The sequence below is a fragment of the Tupaia chinensis genome, unplaced genomic scaffold (genome assembly GCF_000334495.1).
Source record: "Tupaia chinensis unplaced genomic scaffold, TupChi_1.0 Scaffold142716_1, whole genome shotgun sequence".
NCBI lineage: Eukaryota > Metazoa > Chordata > Mammalia > Scandentia > Tupaiidae > Tupaia > Tupaia belangeri.
Window position 1 is genome coordinate 1,950,839 of NW_006202562.1, and position 16,036 is coordinate 1,966,874.

Sequence of the window (16,036 nt, forward strand, 5' to 3'; positions counted from 1 at the left end):
AGAAAGCCCCCCCGGTGGGGCGGAGGGCCCCGGCAGCCTCGGGATTGTACCCAGTGCTGCTGTCTTTCTCCGCCGGAGTCCGAGCACGCCATGGCCCAGCTCCTGCGCCTGCCGCTGCTCCTGCTGGCCGGCCTGGCCGTGACACGGGACATGGCCTCTAGCAACCGGATGATGCTGACCCCCAGGAGAAGGGCGTCCAGCGCGCTCTGGCCTACGCCATCAGCGAGTACAACAAGGCGAGCAACGACGCGTTCCACAGCCGCGCCCTGCGCGTGGTGCGCGCCCGCAAGCAGGTGGGTGCCAGCGCCCGTGGGTCCCCCGGGGCAGGCACGCGCCCACGGCCCAGCCCCGCCCGTGCTCTGCCTCTTTCTGCGCCCCCTCCTCTCGCTCCTTGAGTCGCATCCCTGTTCTGGAGGCCTTTTGAATCCGCTGGGACACGGACACTCCTGTGCTTTCCGCCCAGGCGGTGGCCCGGGTCTTCCCTGTCGCCCCGCAGCCCTTTCCGGGTGTGTCCCGGGACGAGCCCTGTCTCTGACTCAGCCTGAGCTGGCCTGACACTCTTAAGTGGACGCCTGGCACCTTGGTTCTCTTTCCAGATGCCAACTGGCTGTCAGTGTCGCTGCGCCAGACCCAGGGACTGTCCCGCTTAGCCTCTACCCCACCCTGCGGGGCATGGGCGCTTAGTGTGGAAGGCTAGCTAATTAGGAGAACACCGGAAAGGAAAATGGCCCCCTCCCTCCACATATGGTTGCCCTCCTGACTCCCACTAAATGATTTTTTTAAGCGCATTTCCCTTTTACGTTTTTATTCTGACTACAGAGCAGTCAGAAATAGTGCACAGCATCCCTGGGGCTCCGGACACCTGAATGTTCCTATTTTGCCATGTTGGTTTTTTCCACCTTGCTCAGTATGCACATATGCATATGTAACATAGATAAATATATGCATTTATTTTTCTGAACTTTTCAAGAGTCAACACGTCAGTGTGCATGTCCTAAAAACAAGCACACTCTCTTCCATAGCCCCGTTTCAGGTTCGAAAGTCAGGAATCAACACCGGCACAGTCAGCCTCCAGTGAGTGGCTTGTTCATGTTTTGCTAGTTGCCCCAGTGGCTTTTGTCCTCCTGGGTCATAGTTGCAGTCACTGCCCTGTCTCCTTTGGCTGCCGTGGTAGACTTGCTCAATCTGGGCTGACCTGATGTTGGGTCCAGATTAGATACAGGTGGTGAGCTTGTCTTCACTGAGCTCAGCCTCCACCTGCAGGGCACACCCCTTCAGGCAGTCCTGGGGCTGTATCCCCACCCTGAGACAGCACACCAGCACCAGCAGCAGTTCTGGGTGGTTAAAAAGCCGCTGGGTTACAGAGGACCACCCCAAGCCTGCCTCTGCCACCCCTCCACCCAGATAAGCAGGGCAGTCCTCATAGGAGTGGAGGGGGGTGTCAGAAGGGAGCATCGGCAAGGGATCCCCACCCTAGAGCTTGTCCTTGAAGGAAGGCTCCAGTTTAGTCCCATTGCAGAGCAGTACAGCCACACATGTGTGCATGTGTACATGTAAACAGCAGTACAGCCATGCATGTGTCCATGTTACAGCAGCACAGCCACACATGTGTACATGTGTTCAGAGCTGGTTCCACACCTCTTGAAAGTTTGTCAAGGCCGGCTGCATTTCTCCTGCAGCATTCAGCCAGTACCTGGGTGCCAAGGCCTGGCCAGCCTACACATTTACCTCCGGGGAAAGCATGGGGCGTTAGAGATCATTGGGCACAAATGGGAGCGCTGATTCCAGGGGACTCTTGGAGACTTGCCAGTGGTTCCTCAGAGTGTGTCTGGACCCCGCCCCCCTCCTGTGTTTCCCCACAGTTCTGAAAGGTCCTGTCTGTGGGAATCCCTGTGCAGGGCAGAAGTTAGATTCCATTCTGTGGTCACAAGCAGAAGACATGCAGGTCCCATCCAAAGTCACACTCATTAGCGTCAGACGTCCGCGTGTGAAGTGTCCGTTGCCTGCTGCCGAGTGAGGAATAAACGGCCACGGTGGAAACAAGCTGGGACGCTGTGGGGGCGTGTGCTGGTAACGAAGTGGGCTTCCTGGACCAGGCCTGGCCCCGGCGTCCGGAGCCCAATCAGCAGAGCGCCCCTGACCCTGTGCTGGGCACAGAGCCTTCACTCTGCTCAGACTTCGCCCTCTGCTCCATGCCTTCAGGAGCAGACTCCAATTAGCTGATTTAGTCCCTGGCTCCAATGTTGTTTTCCTGGTCTCCTCCTACATAGCTGCAGGGGACCTGCTGCTGGGGCTTTTGAAAGAGCTCAGGTTACAAGCCAGCCTGCTGCACAGCACCCTGCCACAGGAACGTGACAGTTTTGGCAGCTCTGGAATGTAAGCACAGAGCACGAGGCAAACACAGTGACTCAGTAATGGCTGAGTGACCACACATTGAACCTGACGGGTCTGTTTTCTCACATGTGCATAGGTCGTGGCTGGGATGAACTACCTCTTGGACGTGGAGCTAGGCCGGACCACGTGTACCAAGGCTCAGCCCTACCTGGCCGACTGTCCCTTCCATGACCAGCCGCACCTGAAGGTTTGTGGTCACGCGGGCCAGGCGGCAACTGTGCACAAGGCCCAGCCCTGTGTGTGCAGCATGTGTGCATATGCACAGGAGGGTGTGCATGCACATGCAGGGTGCATGTGTGTGCAGGTGCATGCGTGTGTAGGATTCATAACCAAGGCTGTGGTGGTGTGTGAGTTTATGTGGATCCTGTGTGTGTATGCAGGGAGGGGGTGTGTGAGCACATGGCAATTGGGGTCTCGGGAGGGTGACCTGGGTTTGGGGTGCTGCCTGCTGGATTGAAAGAAGCAGCTGCAGAAGTGGTTACTGGAGACAGAAAAAAGTCTCTTTTTAATCCCAGCCTGGGCCACCTGCCCACCCCAACAGCCAGGCTGCAGATTAGAGGGAATTAGAGGCCCACAGGCAGCCAGACCCTCCGATGTGGCACCTGCTTTCCCAGTACCAGCCCCTTTGTGAGCATGCCTGGTTCTTGTGAGCTCTCCCCTCTGGGAATAGCTGCCCTCCCCTGCTACCCCCTTACCCCTCCTTGCACCCCAGTCTGAGCTGCCTGGAAGAGTAGAGCATCTAGCTTCTATGACTTGCTGTGAGAGAGTGAGGGGCCAAGAAGCTCAGAGAGAAACTGCTTCTGGAGGCCTTCACTTTGGGGGGGTCAATTTCTGAACCCCAACAGTGAGCTTTCAGGGGGTTTCAAGCACCTGTGCTCTTCTCCCCAGAGCTCTCAGAGCCGGCCTAGGCGCTGGAGCTGGAGGGGGCTCCTGTGGCCTCACACAGACTGCCCTCTATGGGGCTGTGCTGGGCAGGACAGCCTGCAACCCAGGAGGCCAGGGTCAGGGCCACAGAGCCATCCGTGAGCCTGAAGTGGTGGGAGAGCCCCGCTGTCCCCACCCCTCAGATACGTCCTGGTGGGGCATCTCATAACTGGAGCCCACACTGATTGCTCCTCTCTTCCCTTTTGCAGAAAGTGCTCTGCTCCTTCCAGATCTACTCCATCCCCTGGATGAACAAAATCTCTCTGACCCACTCCAACTGCGAGAGTGCCTAGAGGTCTGCGCCAGACCCTGCCGACTGCCTCCCACTTCTGTCCTGATAGTACCTCAACCCCTGACTTGGTGGCCCTGGCCCTGGTGGCCGTCTCGGTGTGCCAGCATTGGGAGACACAGAGAAGGTCTCGCAGGGCCCTTTGGGGAGCTGAGTGGCTCCAGCCCTCGTCCTGTGGTTGCTTCAGTAGGCCAGCACGTGGTGCGCGTACTGCTCCTCCTTACTCAATAAACGGTTGTCAGCTCCCTCTCAAGTTGTCTGCTGTCCTGGGGTGGGGCATGGGAGGGTCTCCGCGATCCCTCACCAAGAGCTCCCTGCCCTGCGGTTCTGGAGAGCCCATGTGGCTCAGCGTGCACACACACGCGAGGAGCGTTTCTGAGCAGGTGACGCCTGAGAACCGAGGGCCCGGCCACGGGGCACCAGTGGACAGATGAAGGAGAGGAGGGGCCCTGGCTGCAGGCCTGTGTCTGCAGATGTGGTCAGTGTGAGACTGACTTCACTGGCCACATTCTCTAGAGTCGGTCTTAAGCTATATGTCTCTTCTTTTCCCAAGAGACTTTTGTACCTACATGGGACAGAAACACGTATGTGTAGAAGAGCTGGCTGGGGAAGCTCCAACCAGAGTCAAGGATGGGCACATGATGAAAACAGCACTTCCTCCGAGGCAAAAAAGGGCGGGGTCGTGCCCTGCCAAGTATAGGGGTGCTGGCATGGCTAGGGATGCATGTCCTTCTCCTGAGGGGTTCCCAAGTCACCACCAATAACAGGGTTACCAATAAAAGGAAAGGCATGCCCATTTATTTCATCCTAGTTTTCCATGACGTGGAAACGTTCAGATTGAATATCCAAAGCACAGGGGACGCCTCTGGTGTATGCTTCACTTCAACCAAGGCAGCCCTGTAGGAAGGCGATTGGATGGACAGGTGCAAGCAGGTGGGGAGACCCCGCAAGACGTCCACAGGGCGTTCTCAGCCTGTGTGCAGCCCGCCTGCCTCCCAAGCGTGGGGCAGGACCCTCCAGAGTGAGGGCATGTGCTCTAGTACTGGTCAGGGGATGGCAGGGAATTTGTTCCTGGCCAACTCATACTCAGAAAGGGGGGAGAAATTAGAGCAGTATTTTTAGGTTTTATGGTTGGCTTTGGAAAAGAGGCTCTGGTTCCTATGAACTGCCTTGAAGAATAGAGTCTGGATGCTACGGCTTGCCTCAGGAGAGAATAAGGGGCCCAAGCCTGGGCAGGAGGAGCTCAGGGAAGCTGCTGCCGAGGCTGCCTGGCAGCCTCCTCATGGGAGTGTCAGTTTCCCAGCTCCAACAGAGACCTTCCCAGATCACTCAGCAGCCCTTTCTCCGGACTCATTTAAACAGGTCCTCCCACAGAGCAGTGTGGGAGGGTGGGAGGGTTTGAAACAGCTGGAACTGACACCCTAGTCCAGGAAGGATGTTCTCATTAATAAAGGAGATCACCTTAGCGTCTCCGCTCACGGAGGTGTGGGAACATCGGTGCCTCTGAACGGGAAGGCTGCAGGCTATTCCCGCACTCTTGGGGCAGAAGGGTGGGGCCCTCACGGTGGGGGTGGTGTTTCCAAATACCTTCAGCACCCTGCAGCATCTGGCAAAGCCCAAGGCAGGAACAGCCAGAGAGGGAGGAAACCTTCCACAGTTTCGTCCCTGCCCTGCCAGACACAGCCTTCTCAGCAGGCCTGACAGGTCTGGGAAGAGGCCGGGAAGCACCACCCAGGACACCACGAGTCCAGGGGCCCGAGGCTGGAGCCCTGCCATCCTGGAGTTACTGTGGGGACTCCCTGAGACACTCCTGTGGAGGGGAGGGCAGAGGTGTGGTCTGAGGGCTGGGTTCCCTACAGGATGGTGCACATGCTTTTTCTTCTAGAGAGATTTTTGCTATAGGGCTCATGCGCTCGCCAGGGAGAGACCCAGAGAGGCAGACAGACATCTCCAGAGGGAATGGCCACCCTGCAATTCCTTCTCCATTTTCCTACTGGGATCTTAGGCACGCACGCCCATGTGCCCCGCCCCACATAAGTTTCAAGCCTACAGGTCTGGGATTCGTACCACAGTACACATGGGAGTCCGGCCACATAACCATTGCACCATCTGCTGGTCCCGTGTGCATGGTTTTCTACCTGGATGAAAGATCTCTGACACAAACCACAGCCATCCAGGCCCACGCGGGACCACTGGCAGTGGAAACCCTCCCTTCCTCGGGGAGGTCGGGGGGCCGCTATGCCCTCATATCTCTTACCTGTGGGTCAGTCCTCTCCCCTCCCTCTGCCCAGTGGTCTCATGACCCCCCAGCTCACAGGGAAGCAGTCTGGTGCCACCTTGGAACTGGTGGGCCTGCACATGCCAGCAGCCGGGGACCCACAAGAAGCCTGTGAGTCAGAAGCCTCTGTGACTCCAGTGTCACTGCCACCAGCATGTCCTAGCAAAGCCTCGCCCCTACATTTATTTATTTTATTTATTTATTATTTATTTAAAGGGTTTTAAAAATTTTTTTATTATTCCTTCTACGGAAGAAAGAGAAAAGGAGAGAGAGAGAGACAGGCACCCCAGCAGGGTTTTTATGCCACGATCCACCCCAGCCTCAGCCAGCCTGGATCCTGCCCAGGGGAGGCCCCACATAGGTCCTGCTTCTTGGAGCATTGCGTGCCACCAGCTGGACCCCATACATGTACCTTCAGTGTTCAGAGTAACATATGTTACATAAGTTAGCTACATAAATAATAAATACGATGCCCGGTTTTGATAAGCACTCAATGCATTTTGGGTATTTCTTTATCAATCTTATTAGATACTGTGGTGGCTTTAAACAAGGCTCCCAGATACTTTGGCCAGAGAATCAGTCCAGTTGGCAGACCCCAGCTGGGTTCCCTGCCAAAGCCAGTGTCACCTGCCAGCCAGGTGAGTAGGTCACCTCGGATGCCCCATCTTCTGTGTGCTGTCAGGTCATTATAGCAAAGCCAACAGCCAGCTGCTGCCGTGGGGAGACCCTGAGCAGGAAGTGCCCGGTGTGCTGGTCCCGGGCTCCTGACCCACAAAACAGTGAGCAGGACGGACATTTCCTGACCACAGATCTTGGCGTGGAGGGTGTGTTACATGGGCATGTTGTGTGTGTGCACATGTGTGTGTGTGCAGTGTGAGTATGTGTGTATGAGTATGCATGTGTGTGTGCATGTGTGTGTTCTATGAGTATGTGTGTGAGTGTGTGCGCACTATGAGTGTGTGTGTGTGTGAATGTGCATGCTATGAGTGTGTGAGTGTGTGTGTGTGTGTGTGTATGGCAGGATCCAGCTCACCTGCGAATGACTTCTAGTCGTGTGACCTGGGCCAGCTCCGTGCACTCCTGGAGCCTCATTTGTCCCATCTGAGACAGAGACTGCCCCTCCCTCTTGGGAAGAAGAGGACTGACTGCCAACGTCTGCCAGACACAGGACACAGCACCAGGGCTGCCGTAGGTGCTCGTACTTGACCCTGACTGGCCCCTCACACAAGGCGTGCGGCCTGGAGCACCATGCGCACTCCACAAGCAAGCGGGCCGCAGCTCCTGTGAGCTCGCAGTGTTGTCCTTCCCCTCATCCAGTTCCTGGCTCAAGGGTCAGCCCTTCGCTGTGTTCCTGAAGCGGCTTAGAATCAGCTTCCGTCAGAGCAGATGGAAGACATCTGGTTCTCTGCCGCCTTTAGGGTTCCTTCTTCTCCCGACACAGGCCGTGGAAACCAGCCCTTGGGTGTCACAGAGACTGTCCCCCACAGTCAGCCCCAGGACCCTCCTTCCAAAGGGCTCCTGCCCCTAGCAGGAGGAGGGACACTGCCGGGGCGGAGAGGAACGTGCAGGCAGACCTTGCCCAGCCCCTGCTGTTCCATGCTCGCACCCGCGTGTCCACCCTCCGCCTTGCCTATGCCATGAAGACGCTGTAAAAACCCACACGTGGGGAGGTTCCCGGGCGGTGGCGTGCCCAGCGAGGGCGTGGACGCTCTGCGTCTCCCTCCTGTCCCTCGCGCAGGCGTCTCCTCATCGGAACCCTCGCTGATACCCGCTGTAACAACCTGGTGCACGCGCTCCCCGAGTTCCACAGTCAGAGCAGAGGCGGTGGGGACGTGGGAACCCCGACAAGCAGCCAGCGGTCAGCACAGTAAGGCAGCCCGGCTAGAGTGGCGTGGGCAGCGGTGGAGGCTGGGTCACACAGTCCTGCGGTGGGCTTCAGCCTGTGGGATGTGACTCCGTCTTCAGGAACGCTGGTGGGGACAGAGGCAGAGGGCGCCCCCTGATGTCTGCTGCAGAGCGCGTGGCCACTTGCTGGGGGCAGAAATCCACAGGACTCCAGATCCAGGAGGTGATCCTTGTGTAGGAGGAGAAATGGAGCTTCTCTTTTCCTGCTCATTTGTCCACTTAAAATAATAGTAAAAAAGTTGGTTACATGAGTACAGACTATTCCAGTCAAAATGGTAGTAGCGTTTTTATGCAGTATCTTATGACTCTAACTTCATTTTTTTTTCAGGTGATTTATTAGTATCTATTTTTCTATGAAATTCCCAAAATCTCTTTCAAAAAACCATCTGGAGCCTATAGCAAATCCCCTTAGCTCTCTAAGATCATATTCTGCATCTCAGTCCTAAATTTAGCTGGTTCTTTCCTTTTTTCTTTTCTTTTTCTTTTTCTTTTTTTTTTTTTTTTGGCCAACTATCCCATTTTAAGTATGCTCTTATATCTTCTAGTTAGAGGCCACTCCCCTTATTCTTTTATCACTTACATTTTGTTTTCTAAATGTATTTTTATTTATTTCAGGTTCGAACAGAAGAATGGTGTTTTGAACCATGACTACATTACATTTATCTTTCAATTTTGGGAAAAAATGAACATTGAATATTTAAATTTTTCACTTAAAAATAGAATAGTCCCCCTTTATCCCAGAGGAGGGGATGTTCCAAGATCCCCAGAGGGTGCCTGACACAGTGGACAGTCCAAACCTCGTATATATTACACTTATCTGCATACTTCCCTATACATACTTCCCTAGGGGAGGTTTTAGTTTACACAGTCGGCACGGTACGAGGGGAATGACAGTAACTAGTCATACAATACAGTGACTGGGGTAAAATGCAGCATCACTACTCCTGCACCTTGAGCCGTTACCAAGTAAAATAAGGGTTACCTGAGCACAAGCACCAGGCTCCCAGGACAGTCAACTGGACAAACAAGATGACCACTGAGGGGCTGGGGGCAGGTGGTTATGCAGTGTGGACATGGTGAATAAAGGGAGGGTTCATGTCTGTGGGCAGGACAGAGCAAGACGGTGCGAGATCTCATCTCACAACTCAGACACACCAGTTAAAGCCTATGAATGATTTACTTCTGAAATTTTCCACTTAGCAATTTTGGACTGGGGTTGACTGTGAGTAAGTGAAACTGAGTCTAAGAGGACCTGCTGCACCACAGGTCTTGCGGTGTGTTCGTGTTTTTATGATGCTCTTCAGCACACTAAAATACTTTTCTTTTTTGTTTTTTTAACTTCTTTTTTTAGGTTTTTGTCATAGGGAGCATGCATTCACCAGAGAGGAGAGAGACACAGAGGGAAAGTGAGAAATCACCCTCTCCACCTCCCTGCAACTCCTTCTCCTCCACTCTCCTCTCAGGATTTTGGGCATGCACGCACATGTGCCTGCTGTGTTTTGAGCCACCAGGTCTGGGACTTGAACTGTGGTGGGCCATGTGGGAATCCAGCACCTTAACTACCACACCACCTGCTGCCCTAAAATACCTTTCTATGCATTTTTAAAATTTCCTGTAACATTAATCCCTGGCTATTTAGTTGGGGGAATATTTCCACATCATACCCTAAACACATGGCTGGGGATAAGAAAACCCGATATGGCCTGTCTTGTTTCTGCCTTGTGGACCCATGTTTGTAGGCTCAGAGGGCTGGGATCTTGCAGCCCGTTGCTGCTGACAGATGCAGAAGGAAGCTGGCTTAGCTTTCTTAGCAGGGGTGACTTTGGATTAAGCCAGAAGCCTCCCTAAAAGACGCAGAGAGAAAAAAAGGGATGACCTTGCCCTAAACCTACCGGCCAAGCTAAGAGGCAAGGCACCAGCCATAACCTGTTTCTTCTCTCCAGCCTCTGCTGTGCTGTCTGAACTCACCGTCTGACCCGGACACAGAGTAGCTGCAGACAGGTGGGTCAGCACTAGAAGCAGATTTCTTTTCAGTCCCCTATGTCTGTGTTCTTGCCCTCCATGTCTCCTGAGGCATGTGTGGCCCAGTCAGATATACTCAGGGGTCATTTCAGCGACAGCTGGGGTCCCTGGCTCCCTTGAGATCAGGGGAGGTTTCCACATACATAACACTAGCTTCGGGCCAAGCCACACACTGCAATCACCCGTTTCCACTTCAAACTGATTGCAGTGGTCTGGAATGGGGCCTGGATGCTAGGGTTGTAAACATTCCCCAATGGCTTCTCCAAGGAACCTCTGAGCTATAACCAACTAGATTCTCTTTGCTAAAGACTTGTTTTTAATAGTTCCTCTTCTAGTGTTCACTAAAGAGAGGACCTCCAGTGGGGCACAATTCCTTTCCCTTGATTTACCCACCCCATGGGTAAATGATTCGGGAATGTGCACACATACACACACACACACACACACACACACACACGTGACCTGTGTGTTTCTCCCGCTGCTGGGACTGGGACTCCACTCTGGCTGGCCACGTGGAATCCAGCTGCATGCAACCCTTAACCCTGTGCCATGGGGCTGGCCCCAGTTAGCATCCCTTCAAAGTCTAACCTCTCCCAACACCTGCAGGTGGCTGCATGGCACACTGGCATCACATGCCATGCAGCCCTTTCCTCGTTTTCTAGTGATAAGGAGAAGGCGTCCATCAGGTCAATGAGCTGCAGTGGGGAGTTCAGGCAGCTCAGCTGGCTTCTGGAAACGGTGACCTCACACCTGCAAACACAGCACAGGACATGTTCGTCCTTGAAATGTCCTTCACTTCACCCCTAAACGTGGTTGACACTTGGCCTCTACCCAACCCCTTCACTGGCCTCAGCTGTCTCGCCCTTCCCTCCTCCCCTCAGCCTCTCTTCCATCCACATGGTTTTCCCCTCCTGTCCCTCAGCAGGACCAAAGCCTCCCTTTGGGGATAGAACAATTCAGTTTTTTGGGTTTTTTTAAAGTTTATTTGTTTATTTCTTTGATGAGCCAAAGAGACAGTACACCCAACTGGAGCGAGCTCTGGGTCATGGGCTCATGCCCAGTACCCTCAGGGAAGTCTCTGGGCATGAACTCAGAGCTCAGTACCAGCCCGTGCGTATCAGCCTCACAGAGCTGGTTTATCACCACTGCTGTCGGGCCCCCCAAGTCAGCTCTCTCTAGACTTTCCAATATCCACCGAGCAGCTGAAAGGCCGAAGGGCCTAGTGAACTAGGCCACCCTCTTTGTTGGGGACATTTGATTTTATTATTTTGTTTGTTTTTGTCACTGGGTGTGTGCACTCACCAGAGAGAGACAGAGAGAGAGACAGAGGGAGGGAAAATGAGAAATCACCCCCCCAGGAGAATGGCCGCGACATTGCAGTCCCATCTCCTCCATTCCTCTTAAGATTTTTGACATGCTGGGACCAGCAGATGGAGTAATGGTTACATTGCTGGACTCCTACATGGTCGACCGTGGTTCAAGTCCCAGACCCAGCAACTTATAACTCACGTCGGGGGTGTATGCATGCATGTCTAAGATCCTGAGAGAAGAATAGAAAAGGGATTGTGGCATGGCTGTAGCCCAGGGGGTGTTTTATTGCTTTCTGTCTCTCTAGCGAGCACACATGTCCTATAGCAAAAAAAACTCTTCCCCCTCAAAAGAAAAAAATATTTTGGACATGGACTCATACACGTGCTTGGTGTGATTTTTCAAGCCACCACATCCAGATCACAAACCATGGTCAGCCATGTGGGAGTCCAGTGCCTTAACCACCATGCCACCTGCTGGCCCCAGGGAACTTTTGTTCTTGATCTAGCAACACTTACTTTTCTTTTACCTGAACCCAGGCCCTTAATGAGCAGACTAAGGAGATTGCTGCCTAACCTGAAGAGCTACCAGCCAAGAAATAGTGCCAAGGGAAATTCACCCCATGGACTCTGAGTGGTCGCACTGATCCACGTACCTGCACTACTGCAAAGCACACCGCCTGAGAAGGTCGGCGGGCGCCTTGCCTCCAACAACTGCAATGACCTGTTTCCCCATGGGGACCCGCCCCCTCTCACTCCACCTGTTTCCAGGGAAGCTGAATATACCCTTTGGACCTCAGCTGTGAGCGCGTGACCTTAGCTAAGCCTGTCCGAGCAGTCCAAGAGATAGAAGGGCAGCACGTGTCCTAGGCCTGGCCACACAAGGCCCTGAGACTGAAGGGCGGGGTTTTGTTTGACTGTTGAAAAGCAAACTCTCTCTTCCTTGCTGGATGTGAAAGAAGACATGGGCTCTGCGGCCGCCCAGGCCTATGTGAGAACAAAGCCCATTACAGGGAGAACCAGATCTGAGTCATGGGGCCGGCTGGTGATGCAGGGTGATGCAGCTCTCTGGGAGGCTCGCCTACATGGGAAATTCCCAGGTTTACGCCTGGGGCCTCCCTGTGACGTCAGCCTGTGCATGCCGGGACTTGGGCTGGTTAGGGCTGGGAGCGGATTGTGGCATTGAGGCCCTGACTTGGGCTGGCTGGGGCTGGGAGCGGATCGCAGCGTTGAGGCCCTGTTGGAGATGCCATCTTTCTCTGTCTTCGTCACTCACGAAAGATGTAAATAAGTAAAAAAGAACTGAGTCAAGAGCCAGCAAGGAGCAAGCTGGCTACACCCTCTGAGTCCATGTACCAAGCAGAGCCTGACTCAGCCCTTCCTCTGGACTTGCTAGGTCCGGAAGGTGGTCCTTCAGATGGGTCAGGCTGGGTTTTTATTCTTTTTTTGGGGGGGGAGAGGTTTTTGCTATAGGGCACATGCACTCGCCAGAAAGACAGAGAGAGACAGAGAGATAGAAAGCAAGAAATCACCCCCCAGGGGGGATGGCCACGCCGCAATCCCTTCTCCTCCATTCTCCTCTCGGAATCTTGGGCACACACACACACACACATACCCAGTGTGAGTTTAAGCCACCGGGTCCGGAACGCGAACCGCAACTGACTACATAGGAGTTCAGTGACATAGCCATCAAGCTAACTGCTGGTCCCAAGGCTGGATTTTCAGAATGTATGCTTTTACCCACCTTCACTGATAGAGGGAAGGTAAATTTATTAACTTCTCAGATCCATAGTCTCATGCCATTTCTTTTTTGGATAATTATTTGTTTTTTGTTTTTTGTTTTTTCATTGTTATCTTTTAAGTTGCTACAGGGCACATGTGCTCACAAGAGAGAGAGAGAGAGAAAGAGAGTGAGAGAGTGAGAAAGCAAGCTACCAGATCTGAGACTACATGCGATTGGCCATGTGCCAATCTAGTACCTTAAGCACCACTCCATCTGCTGGCCTTAGACATTTCTTAATGTATCAAAAGTGACACCCCAAAGGTCACTTTGCAGAAAGTGGAGGATCATAGGGGTAGAAGATTTTTTTCTGTGTGTGTGTGTGTGTGTGTGTGTGTGTGTGTGGTTTTTTATTTTTATTTTTTCCACTCGCCAGAAAGACAGAGAGAGATGGAGAGACAGAAAGTGAGAAATCACCTCCCCTCCCCAGGGGGGATGGCCGTGCCGCAGTCCCTTCTCCATTCTCTCCCAGGGTCTTGAGCAACCACACACAGGTACTCAGAGTGATTTTCAAGCCACCAGGTCTGGGACTCAAACTGTGGTTGGCCATGTGGGAGTCCAGTGATGTAACTGCTACGCCATCTGCTGGCCTCCACACTGCCTCCAAAGACACCATGACTGACTATGCTCATAAAGGAGACTGGCTGTAGTTTTCCTTCCTTGGGATGGAACTGAGTTCATCCATTAACTGTGATCACCAGAGACGTGGCTCTCTCCCCTGGGGACCGGAACTCGCAGTTAGTCTGAATGTGCCACCTCTCTGAGCTCCTCCCCCGTGTGTCAAACGTGTTCTCTGGAGGAGTTCCCTGGGACTCCTGATAAAGGGAGTTGATCTGGATTCCGGAAGTTTTCAAATGAGCCCAAACAACACACAAATTGAACTCATCCCATAAAGAAAGGACTAAATATTTGCAAATCATGTATCTGGTCTAAAACTTACATCCAGAATACATAAAGAACTCTTACAACTTGATAGAGGACAAGTAATCCAATTAAAAATTATTTTTAAGAAGACAACCCAGGACCCAACGGAGGCACCATGGTGATGCACCGAGACCCATGCGTAAGGCCCTGGGACGTAAACCCCTGAGCGTGGCAGGAGAGCGCACATGCCCACCGCCCAGGCTGGCTGAGATGGCATTGAACCTCAGTTAGGAGCACCTCTGCTTCTGTCTCTCTACATTTCTCTCATGGAAGAAATAAGTAAACTGAAGAAGAAGAAGGAGGAGGAGGAGGAGGAGGAGGAGGAAGAAGAACACTGGACAACCCAATTTAAAAAAAATAAAGACAACCAATTATTTTTAAGTAATGCAATTATTTTCTTTTAAAAGACAACTCAGGGGCCAGCAGGTGGCATAGTGGGTAAGGCACTGGACTTCCACATGGCCAATCACAGTTCAAGTCCCATATCTGGTGGCTTAAAAAATCACACCAGGTGTATGGGTGTGTGTGCCCAAAATCCCAGGAGAAGGGATTATGGTGCAGCCCCTGGGGGTGGTTTCCTACATTTCCTGTCTCTCTCTGGTGAGTGCATACACCCTATGGCAACATTTCCCCCCAAAAAGACAACTCAATCTAAATATTCTAAAGGATGTTAATAGACATTTCTCCAAAGATAAGTAAAGGGTCAATAAATGCATAAGAAGGCGCTTGACACCATCAGCTGTTCAGGAAAGGCAAATGAAACCCACAGTGAGGTACCACTTTACACCTGCCACATGACTATAAACAAAGACAGGACCCTCACATGCAGCTAATGAGAGTGGAACACGATGTGGCTATTGGAAAACAGTTCATCAGTCCTCAAACCACTAAGGACAGTTACCAAATGAGCTACAATTCTACCTACCTTTGCATGTCAGACATGCATGAAAACGTAAGTACATGAATGGTCTTAGTAGTATTATTCATGATAGCAAAAAATAGAAACCAAAGGGCCAGCAGGTGGCGTAGTGGTTAAGGCACTGGACTTTTACATGGCCAACAGTGGTTCAAGCCCCAGACCAGGCAGCTTGAGAATCATGCTGTATATATGTGTATGTGTGCCCAAAATTACAAAAGGAGACTGGAGGAGAAGTGATTGCATGCAGTGTAGCCATTCGTGCTTGGGGTTATGGGGGTAGGGAGCGTTCTCACTTTTCTTCTCTGTCTCTTTCTGTCTCTCTAGTGAGCATTCATGCCTTATGACAAAAACCTTTAAAAAAATAGAAACAACCCGGGAACCAGCAGTTAGCGTAATGGCTATGTCGCTGGACTCCCACGTAGTCGACCGCGGTTCGTGTCCCGGACCCGGTGGCTTAAAACTCACGCCGGGCGCATGTGCGTGCATGCCCAAGATCCCGAGAGGAGAATGGAGGAGACGGGATTGTGGCGTGACCATCCCCTCTGGGGGGTGATTTCTCGCTTTCTGTCTCTATGTCTCTCTCTGTCTGTCTGGTGAGCGCACACTCCCTACAGCAAAAAACCTCTCCAAAAAAAAATAGAAACAACCCAAATGCTCATTAAATGACAAATGGGTAAGCAAGATGTATTAATAGAATATCCACACACTGGAACATTATTGAGCAGCGAAAAATAATGATGTACTGATACCAGCTAAAACATGAATCAATCTCAAAAAATATGTTCAGGGAAAGAAGCACACAGCCAAAAGACCACATATTGTATAATTTCACTTTTATGAAGCTACCAAAGCACGCAAATTGATCTCTATCAACAAGAGATCCAGTGTTGATTAGTGGTTAACTAGGCTGGGGTCAGTAGAGCAAGGAGTGATTGATAATGAGTAGGTTACTCCAGAGTGGAGTAATGGAATGTTTTAAAATTACACTGTGGAGATATTTCCATGGTTTTTGAATATACCAAGAACCATCGAATTATATGAGGAGGTATCTTCAAAAAGTTAATGAAGAAATGTCTGTTATGCATGGATTTCAAAAATTTTTGCACCAAAATAAACTCACACTTTAATTCCATTTCCATTCTTTTTTGTTTGTTTGTTTAAAATACATTTATTCCTCTAGTTGAACAACCTCTACACAGTCAACTGTATGGTTTATGATTTTTCGAGTGAGGAATTTAGGATTCAAGAGGTTTTATGAGCCTAGTATGAATATTTTCTGGCAATTAACTGAGCC

General features: G+C 52.0%; 1 protein-coding gene across 2 annotated transcripts in view; it reads left to right on the top strand.

Moving 5' to 3' along the window:
- CST3 (cystatin C) overlaps positions 1-3,860 on the top strand; it is a 5,850-nt gene extending 1,990 nt beyond the window's left edge. The window contains exons 2-4 of one of the 2 annotated variants that reach the window (XM_006163605.2): positions 186-293; positions 2,471-2,581; positions 3,528-3,860. In XM_006163605.2, the coding sequence (XP_006163667.1) occupies positions 186-293; positions 2,471-2,581; positions 3,528-3,611 (303 nt within the window). In that variant the 3' untranslated portion in view covers positions 3,612-3,860. The remainder of the gene's footprint in view (positions 1-185; positions 294-2,470; positions 2,582-3,527) is intronic. The other variant, XM_006163606.2, reaches the window with a different exon arrangement.
- The last annotated feature ends 12,176 nt before the right edge of the window (positions 3,861-16,036 follow it).